General features: G+C 39.5%; 1 protein-coding gene across 2 annotated transcripts in view; it reads left to right on the forward strand.

The window, feature by feature from the left end:
• The first annotated feature begins 205 nt into the window (after positions 1-205).
• Stpg2 (sperm tail PG-rich repeat containing 2) overlaps positions 206-19,721 on the forward strand; it is a 467,029-nt gene continuing 447,513 nt past the window's right edge. Inside the window, exons 1-4 of one of the 2 annotated variants that reach the window (XM_042280009.2) lie at positions 206-611; positions 6,446-6,558; positions 10,089-10,217; positions 12,836-13,000. In XM_042280009.2, the coding sequence (XP_042135943.1) occupies positions 503-611; positions 6,446-6,558; positions 10,089-10,217; positions 12,836-13,000 (516 nt within the window). In that variant the 5' untranslated portion in view covers positions 206-502. The remainder of the gene's footprint in view (positions 612-6,445; positions 6,559-10,088; positions 10,218-12,835; positions 13,001-19,721) is intronic. The other variant, XM_076575061.1, reaches the window with a different exon arrangement.

Here is a 19,721-nt window from a genome sequence, read left to right on the forward strand (position 1 = left end):
CTCCTTCTAACGTTTTTAGGGCTTTTCTGCACAATGAAAGTAGTTGGGGACAGGAAGCAATAACTCAGGTGAGCAAAGGCACAGCGACAAAGGCAGCGTCTCCCTGCTCCGCACAGAGAGCCACCGGAGCCCCAAGCGCTCGGCCGGAAATGCTCCCAGGGCCGGGCCGGAAACGCACCTCCCTATGTGAGTCCCGCCCGCTTCCCCCCTTCTAAGACTTCCGGGAGGCGAGGAATAGGCGGAGCCAGAACCGGAAGCTCTGGAGACTAATTCCCCTCTGTGAGCGGCGCTCGAACCCGGAGTTGAACTGGCGCTGGCTGTAGGCGGGAAGTTCGCCGCTGTCCGCTCCATGTTACCTCGGCGCCAGAGGCCCGGGCGGAAAGCTGGCGCCGAGGAGCCGGTCGGCCCGCGGCCCGCACGCTAGCTCCCCGGGTGCTGCGGTCTCAGGCTCCGCCCGGCGCCCGCCTGGTTTTGGGTCCCGCGAGCCCCGCCCCGCCCCGCCATGTATGATCGTGCTCCGCGCTGGCTCGGGTTGGCCCACGGTGGCAGCACCCAGGAGCACGTGGGGCCTGGGTCCTACCAGGTACCTTTCCCTAAGCAGGGGCCCACAGGTAAGGTGCCGAAGGGCAGCCTCCCCGACAGGCGTCCGTCCTGCCTTCAGCTGCCCTTAGGAGTCAAACCCAGCAATGTAACAACCATGAAGTGGGAAAACACCAGAGCTAGGCTTTTGATTCCTTGGCCCCACGTTGACTTTTATGAAAAACGAGTCTTGTGTAATTGCTTCTGCCCTTGTCTTACGGTTGTCACACACCTTAATCAAATTTATTTCCTACGATATAACTTTTCACATTTCTAATTTGTATTATCACTTACAGATAGTCTCATTCTCCCCTCCACCCCCCGACAGTGACAGTGAAATTATCTGACTGTTCCCAGCTTCATACTTACTGAGAACCCCTTTCTACATTCTTTGAAAAGTTACATTCTTGAGAGGTGGCCTAGGGACTGATAATTTAAGTAGTTGTTTGCGTTTTCTTTTAATTATTTTTCAGTCCATGAACTAGGCTCACCTTGCAATAAACATTTTTAATTTACTTTCTGCTTTTGAAGTTCTGATTTTTTTTAAAAAAATTAATACCATCCAAATTACAGTATTATTTTCTAAGCCTACATTTTCAATATATATAAAATGCCATGTTTTTCCCCTTAAAGTCCAGGAGTAAGTATTCTATTTACATTCCTGCTCAGATTATGGTTGGTTTAAGTTTCTCTGGACATGGTCAAGTTTGTCACCTGTATTTCAGATCTCAAACTTTACTGCTTTTTTTCTTCTGTCCTCGGCATTTATGAAACATATGTCAAATACAGTTGAGCTGTTATAAGCATTTATTCCTCAACATCTTAGTATTTACCCGCGATGGGCACCCCTGTGATGCTTTTATAGCCTTTATTTTGGTGCAGCTGACCACATTCTTGTTGCTTTCTCCTGGTTCTTTTTCCTGCTGCTAAGTACCTGACACATCAGTCAATGCTGATCAAGGAACCTTTCTTTTCTTTCCTACCAATCATACATAAAAGACGTTGTACTTCCATGTTTGTCTTGTTGCTTGGCTCATTATACATTCTTACTGATAGCTATAACTTCAATTACTGTTTATGTTCAGCTACTCCCAAAATCTTTACAGAGGCCGGGCGGTAGTGACGTATGCCTTTAATCCCAGCACTTGGGAGGCAGAGGCAGGTGGATCTCTGTGAGTTTGAGGTCAGCCTGGGCTACAGAGTTGAGTTCCAGGAAAGGCACAAAGCTATACAGAGAAACCCTGTCTTGAAAAAAACCAAAAAAAAAAAAAACCAAAAAAAAAAAAAGAAAAAGAAAAAAAAAAAATCTTTACAGAGATAGACGTATATCTCCAAGATAAGTTTTGTCCTGTCTTAAAGCCTGCAGGATTGTTCATCACCTTCATCGCCATCTCGGGCTGGTCTAAGCTTTAGAACTCCAGCTTCCTTTTTTGCCTGGCCATTTCTCTTGGCCCTTAAGACCATTGGTTATATCTTCACAATCTCTCAGAAAGTCATTCCCTCTCTTCATAACCACCCCAACTTAATACAAGTCCTCATCATTTTTTCTCAACACTAGCGTGTTGCTTGTATCTCAGTGTTCAATTCATCTTTTCATCTTGTGGATAGACTCATCTTTTTAGAAAACATACCTTATTTGAAAAACAAAAACAAGCTTTTGTAACACCAGAGTTAAAAATCTGAATTCTTCAATGGCAATAGAATTTTTTTTTAATTTTTTTGAATAGTTCATTTTATTTATTTTTTTTTAATTTTTTTTCCCTTTTTCTGGAGCTGAGGACCAAACCCAGGGCCTTGCACTTGCCAGGCAAGCGCTCTACCAACTGATCTAAATCCCCAACCCTGGCAATAGAATTCTTTATGTTCTCATCCTTGGTCTGGTGTTCTACTTAGTCTGACCTTTCCAAACAGCTGCACATTGCTTCTGCACTTGACCACAGTTCAGCAATTCTAACTTGATAATTTTCTTAAGATCATTCTCTGTCACTTTTGTGCCTTTCTACCTGCTAATACTTGTATCCAAAATGTTCTGTGTTCCTCCTTCACCTGGCATGTTCCTATTTATTTTTGATAGTCAGCTGAAATAAAATTCTTACTTTTTTCCTCTTCTGACTTATGGTGACTTCTTTTGGATAGCAGTTTGGTTCTATAATTACTGTTAATATATATGAAAGTCCCACTAAACTGTGAACTACGTGAGAGCAGTAATCATGATATTTACTCCCTTTTAGTAAAGTATAAACTAATGAACTACATTACAAATTCCTATGAGGTAGGTGAGATGGCTCAGTGGGTAAAGACATCTACTGCCAAGCCTGATGACTTGAGTTGGATAACTGACTCCAACAAGTCTGTCATCTGTCACCCATATGTGTACACACATACAACAAACAAAACAATAACAAAAACAGTAAGCCCCCTATACAAACTTAAAGGATTATATTTTATTCACCTTTAAAATAAATTAAGAAATTCTGTGCTTGGGAACTCTTAGGTATGTGTGTTTGTGCACGTGTGTGTGTGTGTGTGTGTGTGTGTGTGTGTGTGTGTGTGTGCTTGTACTATTCAGGACAGCATATTTATAATTGATGGAATAAGTGTTTCTGTCCATTTCTTTGCTGGATTTCTCGGCAAGACAATTTATAATCAGCTACCATGCTACTTCATGCATCTTTATATTAGGTATCTCACCGGACCGTGCAGATATGTGCCTACTTATTTAAATGAAAGATCAGGTATATGCTAAGAGTCCGATGTGGGAAGGGTAGATGTTGGGACTTCATATAACTTAATTGTTACAGTAAGCCTCACAAGAGTCACAGGTTTTTGTAGCCTTAGGTGGTTATTCTCAACCTCTTTTTATCTTTCTTGGCTAGACCTCTGGTATACTAGTTCCACATTCTCCTCAAGAAATTCTACTTAATATACTAATTGATTGCCTTGGTTTTAGACATTTGATCAGGAATAACATGTAGATGTAACCAACCATCTTATTAAGTAAGAAACACAGAACCAATGCAAAGAAGAAAGCCAAGAGGTCAGAGCTAAGAGCTAAAACCTTACCCTTCCTCCTGAGGTGGTCCTACCTCTCTGAACCAGAGCTACTTCCTGTGTGTCTGTCTTTTTATAGTGTTTCTGTTCTGCCTTCTCATTGGTTGTAAACCCCCAACCACATGACCGCCTCATCATGGCCTGTCTGTATAGACCTCCAGGTTTTCTATGATTGGTATTTGAGATTAAAGGCATGTGTATCAAATACTGGCTGTATCCCTGAACACACAGAGGCTTACCTAGCTCTGCCTACCAAGTGCTGGGATTACAAGCATACACCACCACTGCCCTGCTTTCCTATGGCTTGCTAATAGCTCTGACCCCCAGGCAACTTTATTTATTAACATACAAATAACATTTTAATACAAATAAAATATCACCATACAAACATATCTAGGATTTGCATCCTGAATGGACCAGGACTGAGCTGCTGTGGTTTTATGAATGGATAAGAGAATGGATACTCAAATTTCACAGAAAACAAGAGCTGTGCCTTGTTTTCTCACAATTAATCTGAGAAGGAAGCGTATCTTCTCAAAACAAAATTTCCCTAGAGACAGCTATTCTAGTCTAAAGGCAGCTTTCTATATGTCTATATGGATTAGCTATCTAAGTTGGACAACTTCATCTAAATATTTTCTTTTGTAGATTTCTTCTTTGAAGGAGAAGGCTTATCTGCCACCAGAGCAGGGTGGAAGTAGATTGTCTGTGGTTCTATTGATGTACCTATGTGTATGGCAACAAGGATGATTTTTTTTATACTAGCTAATCAGAATATGGAGAATCCGCATCAGAGAATGCAGTTGATATATAGATTTAAATAATTATTGTTTATGTAATTGCTCTATAGATTGATGTCTTCCCAGATGAGTGTCTGCTTCAATGACCTAGTTGTTTTGTATGTGAGTAATGCCTATTGCTTTGTGGCTGTCATTGTGGCTACATAGCTTGTCTTTTCATCACATACTGGACATCTTTTTCCAAATGGACTTTTATTGCTTTGTGCCAGTTTGATTTATCTTTTGCTGTTGGCACATCAAACTCAATATATCCCAGACTGAATTCATTCCTTTCAAATCTTTTCTCCTCCTATGTTCTTAATTTCTCCTTTCTGTCAGTTTGCAGTTGGCCCTCCATGTGTCAGTTTATCCCCTTACCCGGAAACAAACTCTACTCATGTGAATTCCCTGGAGCCCTCGCTTATATTTTGTACCTTAGTTATTGGCAGCACAGATAGTAATATAATTGTTTCTTTACCTAATTTCTCCATCACTTGGTTTTTGTGTTATTACTGTGCCTTCATTATCATGCAGACTTATAGTATACATAATAAAATATTCAGTATTTTTGAATGAGCAACTAAATGTGTAATGTAGAATACTAGTTATTCTTTATTGTTGATTGTGCAGAATATTATGATAAGATGATCCATCATTCTGGTTGTATGGAACTGTTCTAGTTTTAGCACTCTCAGTCCCAAGTTTGGGGAAAACTAGCACAGTTGGAAATTCTGAGAAACATGTAAACATGAGTACAAAGCTACAAATAAAACAGAAGAGAGCCTTTCTGTGTGGAAATTATCATCACAACTGTCTTCATTTTCTTGTGCTTTTTCTTGTATTCTTAACTCCATGTGTCCTCCAGTTGATTAACAGGAGAGTCTGTGTGACTAATTTTGGAAAACTTCAATGAAGATTTTATGAATACCAGCTTTCTTTTTCATTGCCTATCTTTATATACATAGTTTTAAACCACACATATTTACTATATACTCTAACATTGATAATATGAATAATGGGGATATTATTAAGTCCTTTTTCTCTTCTTAAAATGAATTTATCAGGCTACCCAGATTTGTGTAGTACCATGATTGCTTGTTCCAATGAAGTTTATTAGGCAGTCAAGAAATATTTGCTGAGCACTAACTGTGTGCCAAAGCATTACCAATAACCCATTGTCAATTTGGTTTAAATTCTTCGCATCTTGGATGTTTCTCTGAATTTTTTTTTTTTTTTTGGTAATGCGATTGAACCAGGGCCTCATCCTAGACAGGTATTCTAACACTGAGATACACCTTTAGCGCTGTCTATATGTATATTTTTAAAAAGACAATATTTGCTATTTAAAACTACAAAGCATTGGTTTTCTGTAGATAAGATGCTTTGCCAGCCAGGTCACATACGATTGGAAGAGAGGAAGGCTGGCGAAGTGGCAGGATGGCTAAAGTGCTGGCTGCACAAACAGGAGCGTCCGCGTTTGTATCCCCAGCGCCACCTAGAGTCAGCCACAGTGGGGCCGCTCTGAAACCCTAGTGCAGGGCTAGCGTGGCCCTGAGGACTGGGGGAATGGATTCACTGGAAAGCTAGGCTAGTCAGACTTTGGAAATTTCTAGGACCACTGAGAGACCGTGCCTCAAAAAGTAAGTTGGAAAGTGGTGGAAGACGACCTCTGATACCGACCTCTGGCTTCTGTGCATTTATGCAGAAACCCGCACACCTGGATACATGTATGCACACAGCTGGGTAATACACACACACACACACACACACACACACACACACACACACGAAAAGAGAATTTTATTTTTTTCAGTTGTTCAATATGTTCATTCCTATAGGGTCTTATATTTAATAGATATTAATAAAAATTATAATCCTACATGAGAATTAAGAAAGTTACAACTTGTATGAATAGCTGTTCTGAAAATATAGTCTTAATTGTGAGGGTACTAAATGATTATATATATTGAGTATATTTTCTCAGACATCTTTCTGATCTAATATTATGCGTTAGTGGTGATTTTTTTTTTTTATAGGTGGCTATGCACCATTTCTTTCTTTGAGTTCCAGAGAAAGTGCTTATGCTGTTGCCTCCGACACTGGAAAAGCTGCTCCAGGTCCAGCACACTACAATGTATCACAAGCACAGGTGTGTTTATGGTGTTATAATTGGCTGAGTTAATGACAACCATGTTTTCTTAACCAGATGCACACATTTATAATCCCAGTACAGCAACTTCAAGACTAACCCAGGCTTAACAGTGGCATACATTTATAACCTGAGCATTGTAAGTTCAAGGCTAAGCTTAGGCTAAAAAACAATTAAAATCATCATACAAAACAACAACAACAAAACCTAAAACCAACAACAACAACAACAAACCCATCCAAGAACAAAACAATAAAAACCAACCCATATTTCTTGTATCAGTAATATAAAGTGCCACTTGTATTATTTTCCCTCATATCTACCTCTTTTAAATCTGTATTTGTATAATTCAAATAATAGAAGGTGAATGCATTTGACCTTGATTGCCTATGTATTATTCATTGTTCTATATATGCTATGATACAAAAGATGGTTGTATGTTTCAGTGGTCCACAAGAGTGGCAGAATTGGAAAACTGTACAAATGGTCAAGATATACAAGTAGCAGTGGCGTACTTTTGTGCTGTACTTTAAGGCTATAACCATGCCATGTCTCATTTGTTTCCTGTTTTTGCATAGCCTCATAGGTCTCTGACCAAAATAACTTAAATGGCTTCATTAATGCTCAGAAATGATGTATATTCCAAAGATATTACAGTATTTTCTTACAATTAATATAATTTTATAACTTTTGGAATTTTATTGGAATGAACTTGCCATTAGTCTGTTGGTAACATTTTGCACCTGGAGAATCTAGATTTTTTAGTATGTGACCCATGGAAAATTCCTTCTAATGTGTTCTATGAATAAAGAGTTCTTAAGACTAAGATGAACAGAAAGCTATTATCCAATAAGCCTGTATAAAATTCTCTGTAAATAATCATTATGTGCATTATAAAAATGACTAATCATGAACAAGCTTGGAAGGCATCTTAGTTTGGGTTACTATTGCTGTGATAAAATACCATGACTCCAAACAACTTGGAGAGGAAAGGGTTTATTTGGTTTACACTTAAACATCACTGTTCATCACTGAAGGAAGTCAGGGGAGGAACCTGTAGGCAGGAGCTGATGCCTGGAGGATGGTGCTCCTTCGTGACTTACTCTGCCTACTTATAGAATCCAGTGCCACCAGCCTAGGGTGTCCCCTCTCCCATCATACACACACCATGGGCTGGGCCCTCCCACATCAATCCTTAACTAAGAGAATGTTCAAAAGGCTTGCCTAAGCCAGAGTTTATGAAGGCATTTTCTCAATCGAATTTCCCTCTTCTCAGCTGACTGTAGCTTTTGTCAAGTTGACATCAAACTAGCCAGTACAATTGACTCCTTAGCAACTTGACATGCAAACACAGCACCATTGAGCCACATCCTTTCCTTTCTTGGTCTCTCCCAAGATCATGCATTAATATAAATATCACAATATACAATGATTTGAAAACTTACAAGTTTCAGTCTTTACAAATCCAAACACTTTCAAAATTATTCCCTTAAAAAAAAAAATCCAAACTCTCGGTAAAACCCCAAACTCTCCTTAAAAGTTCAAAGTCCCTCAACTGTGGTCTCCTGTAAAATCAAAATCAGTTAAATAATTTTTGTTCCAGGAGGGAAGAACAAGGGCACAATCTAATATGAACAAAGCCAAACCAAAGTCCAACAGTGTAAATCTCAGTATCCAACTTCTGCGATCCACTCACCATGCTTTGGGCTCCTCCAGAGGGCCTGGGTCACTTCTCTGGTCCGACTCTCTACAGCCTACACAGCTTGTCTCCTACACCCAGGCTGGCTTTACACCATGGCTGCTGCTGTCCTTGGTGTTCATCCCATGGCCCTGGAGTCTCCAAAATATTGGGGTCTCCTGCTGCAATTGGGCTGCACTTTCACTAATACTGTATTCTAGGATTTCTTCAAGGTGCCAAGCCTCAACTCTCTGCATGACCCCTTAAACTGGGGCTCCGACTGCTAATGAGGGTGAGCCCATCAGTGGCTTCTTCTGGCCTCTCAAAAGTGCTAAGCCTCAGCTGCTCTCCATGATTCTTTCATGCCTTCAGAACCAGTACCACTTGGGAGAGACTCTTACACATGACTAAGTTTGCCTGTCAGCACGAGGTACAACCTTGGCCATTTCTGGAACACAGCTTCTGTGTGCTGACCCTGAGGATATCCTTCCCAGAAGACCTCACCTCAGTGATGTTGCTCTCTTCGTAATCACCACTAATGTCTCAGCTCTAGTTAACCAGCATCAATTTTCCCAGTAAAGCATAAGGTTCACTTTAGTAGTGCTGGCCTCTTGTTAGTCTCAGCTGATTCCTCAGCCTCAGCTGACAAGAACTACAGATTCCAAATAGCAAATGGCCCCCATAGAATATTTTTTAAAAAGATGTATTTATTTTATTTTGTGTGTACAGGTGTTTTGCCTGAATGCATATGTATGTGCACGCCTGGTGCCATGGATCCCCTGGAAGTGGAGTTACAGACAGTTTTGAGCACCATGCAGGTTCTGGGAACTGAACTCAGGTCCTCTAGAGGAGCACCCAGTGCTCCTAAATGCTGAGCCATTTCTCCAGCCCACCCCTACCCCCCATTAAATATTTAAGAGACTCTCAAACTTCCCTCTGAAACTTCACAAGCCAGGCCTCTATCATCTGCATTTCACTCCACACTTACCATCCAAATTCCCACAGAACAGTTCACCAAGCTTTCAACACTCAGTGGCTTTTCTAGACTAAAGTTCCAAAGTCCTTCCACAATCCTCCCCAAAGCAACACGGTTAGGTCTGTCACAACAATTACCCTGCTATCCTGGTACTTATTTGTGTCTTACATTACTGTTGCTGAGATAAAACACCATGATCTAAAGCAGTTTGTGGGGAAATGGTTTGTTTGGCTTACATTTACACATCACTGTTCATCTTTGAAGGACAGGACCCTGGCGGCTGGAGCTGGTGCTGAGGCCATTGAGGAGTGCTGCCACTGGTTTTCCCCTTATGACTTACTTATCCTGCTTTCTTATAGAATCCAGGACCACCAGCCCCGAGATGTCCTGCTGCCCACAACAGGCTTGCCCACAGCCATTTCTTATGGAGGCATTTTCTCAGTTGAGATTCTCTCTTTTCAATGATTAGCTCTTGTCTAGTTAACATAAAACTAGTTAGCACAGAAGGTCAGACTTGTTACTGAAGTACTCTGAAAGTCCAGTTCATAAGTATCCATTTTTCCAATGATCTGCAACACAGTCTATTTTAACCCTACTTGGGAGGTTGGAAATTCCTGTTTTTGATTCCTTTATTGTACTACCTTAGAATGCTCTAAAGTATAGTAAATTTTGGTCTGAGCTTAGAGTCAAAACTGATAACTATGATTATTATCTCAGTATCCTCTTTTAGAAGAACTTGTTTTCAGTAAGGGCCTTAACTTTCTCAGATTTCATTTTAAAACTTTGTTAATATTTTATATTGATAAAATAGGAATCATAATCATAATGGGAATCCATAATCTTGAATTACTTCATAATTTTTAACCTCCAATTTAGTATAAGATAAAAGGAGGCCGTAGTCTGCAAAACCGAGAGAAGCGGTTTAAGAAGTTTGTTTCGGAAGGTCCGGGACCTGCCAACTATAATCAACCTCATCCTGGGTCATTGTGCACCACAAGCAAGCAGGTACTCCAAACTAAAGAACATCTTCTGCAGTATGTCACTTTTTAAGTTATGCTTCTAATGACTGTTCTTTTAGATAAAATAAAAAGAAATCCTAAGCAGTTTGTTTGATATTAAAAATGTTAAAAAACAACAACAAAAACCTTACTATAAAGCTTGGTATATTTTTACTATTCATGTTGTACTTATTTTATAATTAAATAAATACTAAGTAATTTTTATAAACCTTAGTTTTTAACTAGAGTAACATCATACCTCATTCTTTCTTCTTTTTTATTTTATGGTCCTGGGGATTGGACCCAGGCCCTGTGTGTACTAGATTATTGGTCCCCCACTGAGCTACATGAGTGGGTTCTTTTTTCAGTCCTGTTATTCTGTAGCCACAGTGTATGCAGTGACTAGGAAGAAGGGAGATTTAAAACATGGTACCTATATAGTTCACTTGTTTTTAGTGACTGTGTGTAAATACCTGTTAGCAAAAGAGTGATTTCCACATGATTCCTGGGCTGCAGGTGTAGCCTGGTGTTGGAGAGCATTTGCCTAGCCTGTGTGAGGCCCTGAATTCTATCTCTAGAACCACACAGAACAAAGCACGATGCCTGAAGGAAGAAAGCTGAAAACTGAGATGGGGGACAGCGGTAGTTGCTATTTCAAGACAAGATTTGAAAAGTGATAGATGCATGATCATGCAGTGCAATGCCTTAGGGACCTAAAGGACTACTGCGTGATAGCAGACACACAGGACTACTGGAGGTGGTTAGTGTGGAGATGGGCCTTCGAGGGTGCTGTTGGAATATGCATTCTAGGATGGAGTGGTTTATGAGTGATACAAAAGTTGGCTTTTTATGGAGGGCAAAAGGAAGATTATTTTATTTTGAGTGAAGAATTTCTTTAAGGGAATCATAGATGCTGCATTTGGAAAAATAAATTCATGTTATAGAATCAGTTATTTTTACACCAAAGCCATACACTGTTGAGATAAATAACCCAAATATGGGTTTGGTTATGTTTTATTAGGTGTGATTATTTCACATAGCTCAAATTAATTATATTTTCAACAGTTCTCTGACAAAAGAGTACTTTGCATTTTAGGATTAAGGTCTTAGTTGAATAATGTTAGTGCAGAGATGAGATTGAGTTTTATGTCATGTATTTAGATATTAGGTATATTTCATGTGTAAGGGCAAAATAAATGTTCATTTACTGATTGTCAAACATTGCTAAATGACCAGGTGTGTCAGTTGATCAACGTAATGTTAGACACTCTTTTTTTCATAGAAGTCAAATTCCAAGAGCCACAATTTTAGCAGAGAGCAAAATTTGGAACAATATAGTTGATGAAATACTATCTTAGAGCCATAGTGAAGTGTTCACCAGTATTCCAAAGGGAGAGAGTCTTTGGAGGGGATTCACATGGTGAATTCACACGGTGGTCTGTGGTCCCAGAAGAGCACATGAGTGACGGCACTGCAGTGTGTGTTGGCATGGCATGCTTAGGGAAGTGTAGCATTCTGTGGACTGCTGGAAACACAAGATCTGAGGGAGAGGAACATGAATAGAAGCTTAAGGAAGGGAAGGCTATTGTTTTGGAAACCTTTGGTGTGTCCTTTTTGAAAGTACTGAATAGAAGGAAAGCTGTTGAAGGTATTCTTTTTAAATTTCTTTTCATAAGTGCCACTGAAGCTACTTAGCTGATATCTCTAGTGAAAAATCATGTCTAGCAGTGGCAGCTTTTCATAGCACAGTTGTGTATGGACATGTGTGCATTCACCATTGCAGTTATTTGTTTGCCCAGAAAATATGGGGATCAATATAATCCCATGTTATTTTTTTCTGTACAACTAAATCCTTTAAATGTCCATGTTTTGTTTGATAGATACATTTTTAATTTATGATACTACTTCCTGTTTCTATTTATTTCCCATGGAACTAAAACCTTTTTAAAAAGGCTAACCAATTTAAAGCTCTGACCTAATGTTAAGAATGTCAATATTGCCATAGTTCTTTCAGAATTAAAGCATACATTTTATTGCTGTATTTACATCTGATACACACCGTATTTATAAATGAGTTTGATTCATTTCCATTGGCTTTAACATTACCTCATAGACATATTTCTGCTCTGTGGCCTGTGCAGTTAGCACATGTGTATAAGTTATGGGTAATATACAGAGAAGTCAAGAGTTGCAGGGAATGAAGGCTGGAAATGTTACTAGATGAACTCAAGGAAAGAACTAAGGATTGTTCTGTATAGCATACACTGTCATAATATCGGATGTTGCTGCAGGAGCACCTTGCTTTTATTTTATTTATTTATTTATTTATTTATTGAATCAGTACTGTTTGCTTTACTAGGAAAGATAAGTAGCTGACCAAGTTAAGAGTCAATCCTTGGTTTTTATGGTGGTTTTAATAGTGTCTATGACTTAGTCTATAAGATGTGCTAAAGCTTGAATGCATTCCTTCAACTTAGTTCTATAAGACTTTTTTGGTTAATATTATGTAATTCATTATGTCAATATTTAATGATTGCCTTTAGTAAATTATAATGTTTTGCTCTTATTCTTTCTTGACTCTGAATAACATAAAATGTGTTCCTCACAAACATTTTATGCTTAAAGAAAATTTCTAGAACACCTGTAATTTCCAGAAGCCTTGATGTTCCATCAATTCCCTCTTCTGGAAAGTCTCACGGCTACCATCTCAATGACGACGACAGTATTGAAAGGCGGACACCTCCTGCTAGTGATAACACAATAGGTCCAGCGTACTACAAGCCTCAGTTTGTAAGTGTGACACATTGATCATGACTGTTGGAAGACTGCTTATTGTTGTATGTTTTCATTCATGGGAATAGTAACTATGAGTAACAATTAGAAGACTGGGTTTCAGTGGCTATTTACTACAGGATTGTTCTTCATAGATGTATGCTTGCCGTCTGGCTGGCAGAAGAGAACAGAGAAAATGAATGAAAAGAATTTTAGGCCAGACTTGGAATCTAGAGCTCAACAGCATGGCCAGCGTTAGCCACCTGGAACACTGGGGTGTGTAATCTGACTCCACATTCAGGAAAAAGGGACAGAGGCAACTGCTAGAAGTCTCAGCCACAGTGTGTAGATGGAATGCACAGACTTTCCCTCTGCTTCTTAAGGAGGATCATGGACATTTGATTTATAATGGAATTTGATTTGAGAATGTATCAATCATTCTACAAATTAGTGTAAAAATTAAAAGAAGCTTCTCTGATTGAAGTACCAAACATAGTTTATCAGGTCCATCTCATGACGATCTTAACTTTCAAAACAATAAGTTGTCAAAATTTCATTCATCCAGTTAAAGTATATGATTTATTCATAAATATGTATAATGAGTGTAAATAGTAAGTATGGTTTTACTCAGTGACAAGGCAGAAGTACATAGTACTCTGATATTACTGTAATTTTATACATTTATTAGATCTAAGAGATGGAGTCACAGTGAGGATAATGGCAGAAATGAAGGCTAGCCTTAAGGAAAGCCCAAAGGGAAGATTTAAGCAAAAAATCAGCCTTCTCACAATTTCACTGCTCTCGCTCCTAATACACTTACTTGCATTTGTATATGCCTTTGGACTTAGGACCAAGTATCTTCAGAAACTATCTTGTTTGGGGACATTTGCATACAGGGGAGTTTGGGGGGTATTAGATACTTTGAATTGTTAAAAACTTTAAAATATTTTACAGCAATTTATTAACATTGTCAAACACATAGTACAGTAGTAAGGATGGACATTAATGCAGTCGTCATCTAAATATAACACATGCTTCAGTTTTGGCAGGAGTTCTCAATGGGTTACAGAAAGAGAAATAACATACCTGTCTATCACGTTACTAATGATGTCAAGTAATGGTGTTATCTTCTAACTTTGTTTCCTGTAAGGTACTAATTTTCCATTTTGAGTTTATAGGTATTTTTGGAGAGGTACTTTAAGACTACATAGTTACCCTATTTCTTGTCAAACTCTCACTGGAAAATCTTTTTTTTTCATCTATTGGTTTTATCATTTACTAATGATATTTGGATGTTTTAGTGTGATATTTATCAAATATTGGTTTTCTAACTTCATCTTCTCTGTGATGCCTATTTTTGGCACTTTAAAAAAAAAAGCTGGGTGGTGATGTCATACACCTTTAATCCCAGGACTTAGGAGGCAGAGGCAAGCAGATCTCTGTGAGTTCGAGGCCAGCCTGGTCTACAGAGTGAGTTCCAGGACAGCCAGGGATGTTACACAGAGAGATTCTATCTGGAGAGAGAGAGAGAGAGAGAGAGAGAGAGAGAGAGAGAGAGAGAGAGAGAGAGAGAGAGAGAGAGAGAGAGAGAATATTTTAGCTTCATTCTTGTTTATGTATTTATATCAGATTCATGTATTTCTGTTTTCCTTAAATATTTATTTTTGAATCATAACTTATTCCAGATTTTATTCCTTGAAGCTCCTGTGAGCTGTTCTTTGTGTACTTGACCTATCATATCATCTTGTGGCTAGAGTTTTCCTGCCTTGCCCACAGTCAGGACAAATCTCTGTCACCCGCCAGTCCCACAGCCACTCAGACCCAACCAAGTAAACACAGAGACTTCTATTGGTTACAAACTGTATGGCCATGGCAGGCTTCTTGCTAACTGTTTTTATAGCTTAAATTAATCCATTTCCACAAATCTATACCCTACCACGCGGCTCGTGGCTTACCAGCATTTTTCATGCTGCTTGTCAGGGTGGCGGCTGGCAGGTAGTGAGTCCTTCTGCCTTCCTGTTCTTTTATTTCTCCTCTCTGTTAGTCCCACCTATACTTCCTGCCTAGCCACGGCCAATCAGGTTTTTATTTATTGACCAATCAGAGCAACACATTTGCCATACAGACCATCCCCCAGCACAGCCAAGTGCAGACCATCTCAGACACCTGCACTCAGGCCCATGGTCCTAATCATCCTCTATGCAGATCTGCTGGTTAAAGCCACGAGAAATCCGAGAACGGGCTCCCACAGGACATACAAAACATCCCACAGCATCGTCTTGCATATTTGACATGTCATATCGCTTCTTCCCACTGGGTTTGCCATTAGCCATTTCTTTAAAAGACCCTGTTTCTCCAGGTAGAGATTTGGTAGTATCATTGCTTTGAGGGCATTTCAGGACAGAGTTAGAAATGAATAGTTAAGGCTTACTACCACTGACTCTGAGTCTGAGCTTATAAATATACTTCTGTTTACAGTCTAAAAGCATAGTCTTTCCAACCTTTCCTTTTTACATCTGGACTTCTCACAGCGAGGAAGCTGGCTCTCATTACTCCAATGAATTTACTTATCCTAATCCTGTGATGTAATGAAAGTATTGATGGTTTTATAACTGATAACTGAGCATTACAAAAGAAATAATCTAGAGAATGCTTAAGCTTTACTTGTAGGTCTTGAAGTGCTATCCTAGCAGGAGACAAAAGGAACTGTAGGCTCCATTCTGGCCTTGAGGGTCGGATGGTATAGACCCATGTACGACTGCCTCGCATTGCTACTGGTGAAATATCTAGTCATTTCTGAAGACAAGTTTGTCTCCAGTTTCTTTGTTCAGGTTTGTTTGTTACCTCACAAATGCACTAACCTGTAGCACCTCTCCACATGCTTTTTTTCATAAATTATTACAAGTTTAATGAATATTCAAAAATCTTGGTTAACTCCAAAGAAATAATAATAATAATAATAATAATAATAATAATAATAATAATCACATTATGCTTTTGAATAACCACTGGGTCATTGAGAAAATAGGCAGAAAAAAAAAACTTCCTAGAGTCAAATGAAAGGAAAAACACAACTTACCAGATCATCTGGGGTATACCAAAGGCAGTTCTGAGAAGAAAGTTTATGGCAATGACTGTTCATATTAAAGATTCTGGGTGCCAGTGAAATGGTTAAGTAGATAAAGGTGCTTGACACTAAGCTTGGAGAACTTAGTTTGATCAGCAGATCCCACATGGTAGAAGGAAAGAATCAGTTCCTGAATGTTTTTCTCTTCTCTCTACATGCGCCGTGGCATACATACAAACATAAACAGGTGACAGTAAGACTAAAAAAAAGATCTTAAATAAATAGCCTAATGTTGCCCATGGTCCTAGAAAAACAAGAACAGTCCAAACATAAAAGCAGCAGATGACAAGAAATTGTAAGATCAGGGATGAAGACTGAAAAAGAAATATATAGATTGAATCAAACATAGAAGTAGATTAAAAAAAACAAACAAAACAAAACTGTAAGACTGACAAACCCTAGCCAATCTAATCAAAAAAAAAAAAAAAAGAGAAAGAAAAGATCAGATTAATCAAGTTAGAGATGAGGGAGCTAGAAGGATGGCTCAACAGATAAAAGAGTTCTTGCTCCCTTTCCAGAGCTTTCCAAAGCAGTTGCCGTCTTCTGTATCAGGTAGCTCACAGTCATCTGTAACTATAGCTCCAGGGGATATAACTCCCTTTTATAGCCTCAGTGGGTACCTGCACACATATGGGGCACACACACACACATACACGCACACACACACACACACACACACACACACACATCATAATAAAATAAGATTAGACATGAAAAAGAGAATGTTTTCACAGTTTCTCATGAAATAAGGACAATCATTAGAACGCATTCTGAAAACTTACTTCACTGTCTCAGGGGGCCATATTGATGTGAGTGACCTGAGGCCACATTGATGTCTGTGGTCCTGGCTACCTCGAAGGGCCTTGTCTGGGTCAGTGGTCCTACTGCAGCAGGGGTTTGTGCTGTTGCTAGAAAACATGTGGAAGCCCGTGACCTGTGCTCCCATTGACTGTAAAGAGCAAGAAAGCTAATTTTGCAGTGATGTCAATGATTGCACTGCACAGTTGAGAGGGAGGGACATGGAAGGCCTCTGTGACAACCCCTACCTCCCAACCTCTCCCCACAAAAGGGTAATAGCCTAAACAGGAAGCCATTGAAGAGAACTCGTAGGGAGTGTGATAAGGATGCTGAAGTTATCCCTGCACAATTGATGGCTTCTTGCAGGAGTGTGGGAGAGGAATGACTCAGTTTGACGTAAGGGGCAGGCCATGAGAGTTTGACCATGCTCCGGTGAGTGTGTGGAGAACACAAATTGAACTTTTTTTAGTGTGGGGGTGCTGTCAAAAGGGAAAGGGGTTGGACATGGCAGGACTGGGAAATAAGTGATCAGGGTGCATGATGTGAAATTCCTCCCCCCCAAAAAAATCAATTTAAAGAAAGAAAGAAAGAAAGAAAAAAGAAAACTTGGAAAACACAGAAGAAATTCCTAGACACATATGAGCTACCAAAATTAAATCAAGGAGATTTAAACAACCTAGAAGACCTATGACAGTGTGGTGGTTTGAATAGGAATGGCCCCCACAGACTCGTATTTGAATACTTGGCCTATAGGGAGTGGCACTATTTAGGAGGTGTGGCCTTGGAATGGGTGTGGCCTTGTTGGAGGAAGTGTGTCACTGTGGGGGCAGGCTCTGAGGTCTCCTATGCTCAAGCTATGCCCAGTGTAGGAGACAGTTAACTACCGTTGCCTGTGGAGCAAGATGCAGAACTCTCAGCTACCTCTTCAGCACCATGTCTGTCTGCATACTTCCTTGCTTCCTGCCATGGTGATAATGGACTACACCTGTGAAATTGTAAGCCACCCCCAATTAAGTGTTTTCCTTTATAAGAATTGCTGTGGTCATGGTGTGATGGTCTCCTCACAGCAATAGAAACCCTTACTAAGATAGATAGTAAGTAAGATTTAAAACATCATCATCAACAATTATACTTCCTCAACCCCTTAACCAAGGAAAGTCAGGGTCCAGATGTGTTCCCTGCTGGATCCTGCCAACCCTTTCTAGAAGTCAGAATATTTCTCCTAGTGCTCCATAAAATAAAATGAAAGGACATGACAAAATAAAGGCTATCTATGACAAAACACCTGTATATAACATTGTACGAAGTGGGGACAGATTGAGAGACTTTCCTTTCAAATATGAAATAAGACAAGTATTTCTACTCTCTCCACTCTTATTTACTATAGTGTTCAATGTCTTAGTCAAAACAAGACCAGAAAAGAAACAAAAGGGTTACAAATAAGAGTGTAAGGAATCAAATTATTGCTATGTGCAAATGACATGGTCCTTTACGTAGAAAACTTAAAGGCTCCTCCAGAAGACTGTTCTTCTAAATAAATGCTTTTAACAAAGTACTGGTAAAGTGAAAAAAAAAAAACATATTTGCTAAATCCTGACCCAACCTCAGACTAAAACTGAGGTCAGATTGATCCTCAGGCATGTAAAGGTACTTATAGGAAAACTTGCAAACTTGCATTGTTCTATTTCCGAAACCACAAGGCTTTCTGCTCCCTATTCAAACAGAAACACCGTAGTACAAATCTGTGCCCTATACTCAATAAACATTCATATGCTGTCATGTGCGCTAATAGTCATCATAGCTACATTGAAGGGATGTACCAAACTTGTGGATTTACCGTATAAACCCCTTGCTTACTCATCTCAGGGCCACCTCTTTTGACTGGTAGTCACGAGAGTGCATGCCCCAGGTCTGTGTGACTCAGTAAAAACTTCAAATTTATAAAGAGCTCATCCTGATATCCTTCTCTTGGGTGAGAACAGTCTGACTACAACATTTGGAGCTCATTTCAGATCTATTCTCTCCCTAATGGATGCCCTAATTCGACCCTCTTGAGCCTTCTGTATTGGCTGGTCTTCTGAATTCTAGTGAGTGCATTCTTCTGGGTAACTCAAGTCCCGGGTTACATGTCATCGGGGTACTCTGTTCACATTTGGGTAAGGTGACTCCCCACCCTGGGACACCCTCTGTTGTCAGTCTGCTGTGTTGAGTGAACGATAGCATGGTGGCCAGCCTTTGCTTGTCTGATTATTATTACTATTTGTATTTATTTTGTTGCAGTTCTGGCTCCCAGCTTGCTCCCCGAGCTTGCTCAGTCTCATGGGTTCAATGAAGCCCCATGAAATCTCTCATCTCTGAGCTTTCTTTTTTCTCTGTTTGCCTTCATCCCTCCCTTTAGTCACTTTATTGAATTTTGCAAGAATTCAAGCATCTTTGGGGTATGGATAATATTATTTTATGCTGTTCTGCTTTATTAAAATGCTAGTTCTGGAGTTGGGTTATGGTCCTCCTTCTCCTGACTCAAGCATGCTTATTTGAAAAGTTTCTTCAAATATCTGTCCTAGCTTAAAAGGACACCTAACTCTAGGACAGAGAATGGGTGGCGGGGTGGGGCGGGGTGTGGTGTGGAACAATATAGGAAAAGACACTATGTGCTTTAAAACAGCTAAAAAACAAACTGTTCCCAATAGAAATTACTGTTGTTTATCTCATATTCATTTTCTTGGTTTTATTTAACTCTCTAAAACTTTTGCTAAATACAAACTTCTCAAGATTTGTAAGACTATTATGTAACCCTTGTACCTTAAGATCTAT

Source organism: Peromyscus maniculatus, chromosome 6, assembly GCF_049852395.1.
Source record: "Peromyscus maniculatus bairdii isolate BWxNUB_F1_BW_parent chromosome 6, HU_Pman_BW_mat_3.1, whole genome shotgun sequence".
In the NCBI taxonomy this organism is placed as follows: Eukaryota; Metazoa; Chordata; class Mammalia; order Rodentia; family Cricetidae; genus Peromyscus; species Peromyscus maniculatus.